The 9,502-nt window shown below is 40.4% G+C and overlaps 1 protein-coding gene across 1 annotated transcript in view; it reads left to right on the top strand.

Annotated features, from left to right (window-relative positions):
- Nucleotides 1–452: 452 nt before the first annotated feature.
- The window catches only part of LOC134349900 (electrogenic sodium bicarbonate cotransporter 1-like), a 109,038-nt gene continuing 99,988 nt past the window's right edge, over nt 453–9,502 (top strand). Inside the window, exon 1 of the mRNA XM_063054863.1 lies at nt 453–727. Coding sequence (XP_062910933.1) covers nt 453–727 — 275 coding nt within the window. The remainder of the gene's footprint in view (nt 728–9,502) is intronic.

Here is a 9,502-nt window from a genome sequence, read left to right as displayed (position 1 = left end):
ACTCCTTGATAAGAACAAAGAAAATTATTCAACTAATTTCTTGTAGATAATTAAAGTTCTTGTTTCCCAGAATTACCTGCAAATGTTGTTTTAGCTGAAGAGAATGGTTATCTGTTGTAAAATAAAATGTAACAACATAGCAAGTAATACATAGCTTATTGTATAAATATCAGGTGACCTTATTTTCAGTTTTACAAAATGTTGCTGTTGTTTTTAAAATTTAAAAAAAAACACATCCTCAGTTACAGGAACCTGTATCATTCTGGACTGAACTTGCTTTTTCTAAAATTTTCCAGGAAAGTTCCAATGTTGTCAGGCTGATATTCAGTTATGCTGGTAGTGGATGAGAATTAGTGAGTCACTGCATATAAGGGACAGCACTTCAGTGATGTTTCAGCTTTGCTGCAGCAATAAGCAATTTCAGATCCTTAGTCCACTTTGCTAGATGAGCAATGACACCAGAGGAGAAAAAAGAGCTGCTCTTCAGTAAGACCAGTGAAGTTCCCAGTGATAATGAAGGGAAATCTGAGTTACGTAGTCGCAGTTCTCTTTTAATCTCACAAGCAGAAAATAGAAGTATATTTAATATAAAGGCTTCATCTGCTACTGAGAGAACCTGCTCCATTCTGGGTGAAGAGGATGAACCCAAGGTCCCTCCGCTCTTCACTGAATTAGATGAACTTATTCCAATTAATGAGAAAGAATTTCATTGGAAAGAAACAACGAGGTAAGATTTTAACTATTCCTTTACATTGGAATGCAGTAACACTTCGGTATAGAATTAAATAAAACATTTATCTCCAGCTATTAATAAGTTAACAAATGGCAATGTTCAAATAAAGCAAACCTCATTTAATAAATACTTAGAAAAGATCTTTTTATTTGCCGAGAGGAACTTCGTTTCCATGTAATTTCTGTTTTAATTATTCTAAGTGTAGGAAACAATATGGGGATGACTTAGCAGAAGAAAGCCACGTAGTCAGATCTCTGGCACTAAGTCTGGCTCTGTGGTACAGAAGGGAAGGGGTGGGAGGAAGAGGCAGGTGATAGGGGATTCAATGGTAAGGAGAACAGACAGCAGGTTCTTTGGATGAGAACGAGATTCCTGTACTCCCTCACAAAATGTTCCTGAGTGTGTTATTTCTTTAGACGCCGAGAAAGCTTTTGATAGAGTAGAATGGCCTTATTTATTTAAGGTGCATGAAATGTTTAACTTTAGCTTGAAATTTATATCCTGGATTAAACTGTTATATCATTCCCCTGTAGCCTCGGTCCGTACTAACTCTTTAAACTCACCTTTTTTTCCTCTTTTTCAAGGTACTCGACAAGGTTGTCCTCTTAGTCCCCTATTATTTGATATTGCATTAGAACCTCTTGCAATTGCTATTCGAGAATCATCAAATATTACTGGGATAACTCGGGGATTAAAGTCCCATAAATTATCACTCTATGCTGATGATTTACTTTTATATATTTCTAATCCTGAGAAATCCATTCCTGCTCTTTTAGAGTTATTAGCACAATTTGGTTCTTTTTCAGGTTATAAATTAAATCTTAGTAAGAGTGAACTCTTTCCGATTAATAAACATCTTCCCTTATATTATAAATTTCCATTTAAATTGATTGATAACTATTTTTCTTATCTTGGGATTAAAATTACTTGTAAATATAAAGATTTATTTAAGATTAACTTTTTACCATTAATAGACCATATTACTCAACTTTCATCTAAATGGTTTCCTTTATATTTAACTTTGATTGGTCGTATTAATGCAGTTAAGATGTTTTTTTTGCCAAAATTTTTATATGTGTTTCAGGCATTACCAATTTTTGTTCCAAAATCTTTCTTTGATAAAGTAGACTCTAAAATTTCTTCATTTATTTGGCAGAATAAAAATCCGAGACTGGGTAAAATACATTTACAGAAAGCTAAGAGAGATGGAGGTTTAGCATTACCTAACTTTAGATTCTATTATTGGGCAATTAATATTCGACATATGAAATTTTGGTTACTTGATCAGGATATACTATCTATTCCTAAATGGGTAGCATTGGAACTACAATCTGTTCAGGGCTATACACTTGGTTCTATTTTAGGTTCCTCTCTCCCTTTTGATTCGAAACGCCTTAAGCAGGTCTCTAACCCGATAGTTAAATATGCTTTGCGTATTTGGTTTCAATTCAGAAAATTTTTTGATCTTAATCAATTCGGGTTAGCGATTCCTATTTTAGGTAACATATTTTTTCCTCCCTCTTTTACGGATCGCGCTTTTCAAACTTGGAAGACTAAGGGTATTTTACGGTTTTTGGATTTATTTTTAGATGGTTCCCTTATGTCTTTTGAACAACTATCTAACAAATATAATTTATCAAGAATACATTTTTTTAGATATTTGCAAGTTAGAAATTTCCTAAGTACTATACTTTCTTCCTTTCCAATGCTTCCTCCTACATATATTTTAGATTCGATAATTAACCTTAATCCATGTCAGAAAGGTGCATCGGCTATGATTTATAATATTATTATGAAACTTAGGAAAGCTCCATTTGATAAGATTAGGGTAGATTGGGAACAGGAATTGGGGCTTACCATTTCTGTGGATGATTGGGGGCAGATTTTACAATTAGTTAATACTGCCTCTATTTGCGCTAAACATTCCCTAATTCAATTTAAAATTGTTCATAGAGCACATATGTCCAAAGATAAGTTAGCGCGTTTTTACTTGCATATTAATCCTTTTTGTGATAGATGTTCGGGGCAGATAGCCTCTTTAACTCATATGTTTTGGTCTTGCCCTACTTTGGAAACTTTTTGGAGAGACATTTTTAATATTATTTCTAAGGTGTTAAATATAGATATCTCTCCTCACCCTATTACTGCTATCTTTGGACTACCTAAAATTTCTAGTAATCTTTCCCCTTCAGCCCGTAGAATGATTGCATTTCTTACTTTAATGGCGAAAAGATGTATTTTACAACATTGGAAAGAGCTTAATGCTCCAACTACCTTTTTTTGGTTCTCCCAGACGATATTATGTTTGAATCTGGAGAAAATTAGAAGTAACCTTTATGATTCTTCATTTAAATTTGAACAGATTTGGGGATCTTTTATTCGATATTTTCATTTAATGTAATATATACCCTTCTTGTTTTTTTTCACTGTTTTTAATGGAGGTCGGGATTGAGGACGTGATTTTAAGTTTAACTCTGTTTGGTTTCAAGTTAGCCCATTGCTTTGCTTTGCTTTTAGTTAGTTGCACGGTGGGTTTTTTTTTGGGGGTTTTTTTCTTTTTTTTCTATCGATATATATATAAAATTTAGTATACTATTATGTTATCTTGGTTTCTTATGTTTAAATTACATTGTTTGTAGTATTTTTTTTCGGTATTGATACCTTCTGTAATTTTATTATATTTTAACATTGTATTAATGTTTATATGGCTTACCTTTTGGTATACTTATTCAATAAAAAGATTTAAAAAGAAAGAAAAAGAGAACGAGATTCCTGGATGGGGTGCTTCCCAGGCACCAGGGTTAGAGACATCTTGGACTGAGTCCACACCATTCTTAAGCAGGAGGATGAGCAGCCAGGGGTTGTGGTCCATGTTGGTACCAATGACATGGGTAGGAAAGGTGACAAGGTCCTGCAAAGTGAGTTCAGGGAGTTAGGTGCTAAATTAATAGACAGGACCTCCAGGGTTGTAATCTCAGGATTGCTACCTGTGCTATGTGTTAGTGAGGCCAGGAATAGGAAGATCATATAGCTTAGCATGTGGTTAAGGAGATGGTGCAGGAGGGAGGGCTTGAGAGTTTTGGATCATTGGGCTCTCTTCCAGGAAAGGTGGAACCTGTACAGGCGGGATGGTTTGCACCTGAACTGGAGGGGAACTAATATCCTTGTAGGAAGGTTTGCTAATGCTACACAAGGGGTGGTGGGGGAGGGGGAGGGGGAGGGGGAAGAAGTTTTAAGCTAGAGTTTCAGGGGAAGGAAACTAGAGCGCTAGAGCAGGGGTCCCCAATGTTTTTTGCACCACGGACCGATTTAATATTGACAATTTTCTAGCTGACCGGGGGGGGGGGCGGTGTTCAAGTAGGGTTAAACTCACCTCAACATGTCTCTTACAGTTAGGGTTGCCAACTTTCTCAATCCCAAATAAGGGACAAAAGTAGCAGTCAACTCACGGGACACTTTATCCCGGGAAAAGACTACCACGATTATGAAGCCTTGCGCGGGCACCGGTGTGTGCATGAGTGACGTGCGCATGTGATATGCGCATTCGCGTATGTGCTAATTTTTCCCCACAAATCGGCTTTCCCTTCATCTTCCCGACTATACCGTACATACATTATTTCTACTTTATATAGGCTGTGTATTTATCACACCATTCCTGCTTTTACTATATGTTAGTGTTATTTATTTTCGGTTTTTTGTGTTATTTGGTATGATTTGTTAGGTTATTTTTTTGCATCTGGGAACGCTCAAACATTTTTCCCATATAGATTAATGGTGATTGCTTCTTCGCTTCACGCCATTTCGGCACGAAAGGTTTCATAGGAACGCTCTACCTTAGCGGGGGAAATACGGGACAAGGGATTACAGGGGGACTAGTGGTGTTACTAGTCAAGGAAAATGTCACAGCAGTGCTCACGCAGGACAGACTGGAGAGCTCGTCTACCAAGACTACATGGGAGGAACTGAGGAATAAGGAAGGAATGACCACATTAACGGGATTACACTGTAGATCACCCGACAGTCAGCAGGATTTAGAGGAGGAAACTTGTAGAGAGATTGCAGACTTTTGCAAGAAACATAAGGCTGTGATTGTAGGTGATTTTAACTTTCCACATTTTGGCTCGGACTACCATGCTGTAAAAGGACTGGATGGGTTAGACTTTGTCAAATGTGTTCAGAAAAGTTTCTTTAATCAGTATATAATAGAAGTCCCAGCTAGAGAGAGCGTGATACTAGATCTCCTATTAGGGAATGAGATAGGACAGGTGACAGAAGTTTGTGTAGGGGAACACTTTACATCTAGTGATCATAATGCCATCAGTTTCAAGATAATTATGGAGAAGAATAAGTCTGGTTCTTGGGTTGAGATTCTAAATCGGAGAAAGGCCAACTTTGATGGTATCAGAAAGGATCTGGCAAGTGTGGATTGAGACAGGTTGATTTCTGGCAAAGGTATACTTGGCAGTGGGAGACCTTCAAAAGTGAAATATTGAGAGTACTGAGTTTGAATGTTCCTATTGGAATAAAAGACAAGTTTAACAGGTTTAGGGAACCTTGATTTTCAAGAGGTATTGAGGCCCTGGTTAAGAAGAATAAGGAGGTACATAGCAGGTATAGAAAGGAAGGAGCAAGTAAGGTACTTGAGGAGTATAAGAAATGCAAGGGAACAATTAAGAAGCAAATCAGGAAGGCTAAAAGAAGGCATAAAGTTGCTCCAGCAGACAAGGTGAAGGTGAATCCCCAGGCCTTCTACAGACATATTAAGAGCAAAAAGATATCAAGCAGAAGGTTGGTCCTCTGGAAGCATAGCGTGGTCATCTATGTATGGAGCCTAAAGAGATAGTCGAGACCTTAAATGGATTTTTTGCATCTGCATTTCCTCAGGAGACAGACACAGTCTATAGAAGTGAGACAAAGCACCTGTACAAAAAGGACGGGTTGCACTTGAATCCCAGGGGAACCAATATCCTGGCAGGGAGGTTTGCTAAGGTTATTGGGGAGAGTTTAAACTGGAATTGCTGGGAGGTGGGAACCAAACGGAAGAGATGGAGGAAGGGACAGTTGGTCACATACAGAGAAAGCTTGGAGAGAGTGCGAAAGTAAGGATAGGCAGGTGATAGAGAAGGGATACGCTCAGACCGATGGTTTGAGATGTGTCTATTTTAATGCAAGAAGCATCATGAACAAAGCGGATGAGCTTAGAGCATGGATCAGTACTTGGAGCTATGATGTTGTGGCCATTACAGAGACTTGGATGGCTTAGGGGCAGGAATGGTTACTTAGAGTGCCAGGCTTTAGATGTTTCAGAAAGGACAGGGAGGGAGGCAAAAGAGGTAGGGGCATGGCACTGCTGATCAGAGATAGTGTCACAGCTGCAGAAAAGGAGGAAGTCATAGAAGGATTGTCTACTGAGTCTCTGTGGGTGGAAGTTAGAAACAGGAAGGGGTCAATAACTCTACTGGTTGTTTTTTTATAGACCACCCAATAGTAACAGGGACATCGAGGAACAGATAGGGAGACAGATTCTGGAAAGGTGTAATAATAACAGGGTTGTCGTGGTGGGAGATTATAATTTCCCAAATATTGATTGGCATCTCCTTAGAGCAAGGGGTTCAAATGGGGTGGAGTTTGTTAGATGTCTTCAAGAAGGTTTCCTGATGCAATATGTAGAAAAGCCTACAAGAGGAGAAGCTGTACTTGATCTGGTATTGGGAAATTAATCTGGTCAGGTGTCAGGTCTCTCAGCGGAAAAGCATTTTTCTATCACAATTCTATATCCTTTACCATAGCATTGGAGAGGGATAGGAACAGACAAGTTAGGGAAACAAGTTGGAGTAAAGGGAAATGTGAAGCTATCTGGCAGGAACTTGGAAGCATAAAATGGGGACAAATGTTCTCAGGGAAATGTATGGCAGAAGTGTGGCAAATATTCAGGGGATGTTTGTGTGGCCTTCTGCATAGGTGCATTCCAATACTGTTGAAAGTCTCTTCGAAGAAAAGAGAAGCTTATGAAAGGTTCAAAACATTAGGTAATGATAGAGATCTAGAAGATTATAAGGCTAGTAGGAAGGAGCTTAAGAATGAAATTAGGAGAGCCAGAAGGGGCCATGAGAAGGTCTTAGCGAGCAGGATTAAAGAAAACCCCAAGGCATTCTACAAGTATGTGAAGAGCAAGAGGATAAGACATGAGAGAATAGGACCAACCAGTGTGATGGTGGAAAAGTATGTATGGAACTGGAGGAGATATCTGAGGTACTTAATGAATACTTTGCTTCAGTATTCACTACGGAAAAGGACCTTGGTGGTTGTAGGGATGACTTACATCAAATTGAAAATATATTAAGAAAGAGGATGTGCTGGAGCTTTTGGAAAGCATCAAGTTGGATAAGCCTCCGGGACCAGACAAGATGTATCCCAGGCTACTGTGGGAGGCGCGGGAGGAGTTTGCTGAGCCTCTGGCAATGATTTTTGCATCATTAATGGGGACAGGAAGGTTTTGGAGGATTGGAGGGTTGCAGATATTGTTCCCTTATTCAAGAAAGGGAGTAGAGATAGCCCAGGAAATTATTGACCAGTGAGTCTTATTTCAGTGGTTGGTAAGTTGATGGAAAATATCCTGAGAGGCAGGATTTATGAACATTTGGAGAAGCGTAATATGATTAGGAATAGCCAGCATGCCTTTGTCAAAGGCAGGTCATACCTTACAAGCCTGATTGAATTTTTGGATGTGACTAAACACATTGATGAAGGTAGAGCAGGAGATTTTAGATTAGGTTATGAGGACTCGCAGTCCTCTTTTATTATCATTTAGTAATGCATGCATTAAGAAATGATATAATGTTCCTCCAGAATGATATCACAGAAACACAAGACAAACCAAGAGTAAAATAACTGACAAAAACTACATAATTACAACATATAGTTACAACAGTGCAAAGCAATACCATAATTTGATGAAGAACAGACCATGGGCACGGTAAAAAAAAATCTCAAAGTCTCTCGAAAGTCCCATCATCTCACGCAGACGGTAGAAGGAAGAGAAACTCTCTTCCTGCCATGAACTTCCAGCGCCGCAAACTTGCTGATGCAGCACCCTGGAAGCACCTGACCACAGCCAACTCTTGAGTCCGTCCGAAAACGTCGAGCCTCCGACTAGCCCTCCGACACCGAGCACCAAGCACCATCTCTGCCGGGCGCTTCGACCCCAGCCCCGGCAACAGGCAATAGGCAAAACCGAGGATTTGGGGCCTTCCCACCCCCCCCCCGGAGATTCTCGATCGCACAGTAGCAACGGCAGCGAAGCAGGCATTTCAGAATTTTCTCCAGATGTTCCTCCGTGCATCTCACATCTGTCTCCATCAAATCAGGATTGTGCACCGCCCCTACTTACAAATACAATATCATTTCGGAGCGGCCATGCACGCTGCATCGCGCCGCCATCTTCTCCTCCCCACAATGTATATGGATTTCAGCAAGGCATTTGATAAAGTACCATGCAAGGCTTATTGAGAAAGTAGGGAGGCACGGGATCCAAGGGAAACTTGCTTTGTGGATCCAAATTGCCTTGCCCACAGAAGGCAAAGTGTGGTTGTAGACAGGTCATATTCTGCATGGAGGTCGGTGACCAGTGGTGTGCCTCAGGGATCTGTTCTGGGACCTCTTCTCTTCGCGATTTTTATAAAAGACCTGAATGAGGAAGTGAAGGGATGGGTTAGTAAATTTGCTGATGACACAAAGGTTGGGGGTGTCGTGGATAGTGTGGAGGGCTGTCAGACGTTACAATGGGACATTGATAGGATGCAAAACTAGAATCAACTGAGTTCAACCCAGATAAGCGTGAGGTGGTTCATTTTGGTAGGTCAAATATGATAGAAGAATATAGTATTAATGGTGAGACTCTTGGCAGTGTGGAGGATCAGAGAAATCTTGGGGTCTGAGTCCATAGGACACTAAAAGCTGCTACGCAAGTTGACTCTGTGGTTAAGAAGGCATACGGTGCATTGGCCTTCATTAATCGTGGCATTGAGTGTAGGAGCTGAGAGGTAATGTTGCAGCTGTATAGGACCCTGGTCAGACCCCACTTGGAGTACTGTGTCAGTTCTGGTCACCTCACTACAGGAAGGATGTGGAAACTATAGAAAGGTTGCAGAGGAGATTTACAAGGATCTTGCCTGGATCGGGGAGCATGCCTTACGAGAATAGGTTGAGTAAACTTGGCCTTTTCTCCTTGGAGTGATGGGGGATGACGGGTGACTTGATAGAGGTGTATAAGATGATGAGAGGCATTGATCGTGTGGACAGTCGGAGTCTTATTTCCAGGGCTGAAATGGCTCTCATGAGAGGGCACAGTTTTAAGGTGCTTGGAAGTAGGTATAGAGGAGATGTCAGGGGTAAGTTGTTTACGCAGGTGAGTGCATGGAATGGGCTGCTGGCAACAGTGGTGGAGGTGGATACCGTAGGGTCTTTTAAGAGACTCCTGGATAGGTATATGGAGCTTAGAAAAATCGAGGGCTCTGGGTAACCCTAGGTAATTTCTAGGGTAGGGACATGTTCGGCACAGCATTGTGGACTGAAGGGCCTGTATTGTGCTGTAGGTTTTCTATGTTTCTACGTTTGTATGTTTAAAGCAGCAGTGGGGTCATGGACTGTAATCACATTACAGAGGAGGAGGTACATAGGAGATGGTGTTTACTGTCTTGAGGAAAATTAGGGTGGATAAATCCCCCGGGCCTGACAAGATGTTCCCTCAGACCCTCTGGGAAGCTTGTG

The sequence above is a fragment of the Mobula hypostoma genome, chromosome 7 (genome assembly GCF_963921235.1).
Source record: "Mobula hypostoma chromosome 7, sMobHyp1.1, whole genome shotgun sequence".
NCBI classification, from domain to species: domain Eukaryota; kingdom Metazoa; phylum Chordata; class Chondrichthyes; order Myliobatiformes; family Myliobatidae; genus Mobula; species Mobula hypostoma.
The sequence above is the reverse complement of the archived record's forward strand: the minus strand, read 5'-3'. Positions and strand labels throughout refer to the sequence as shown.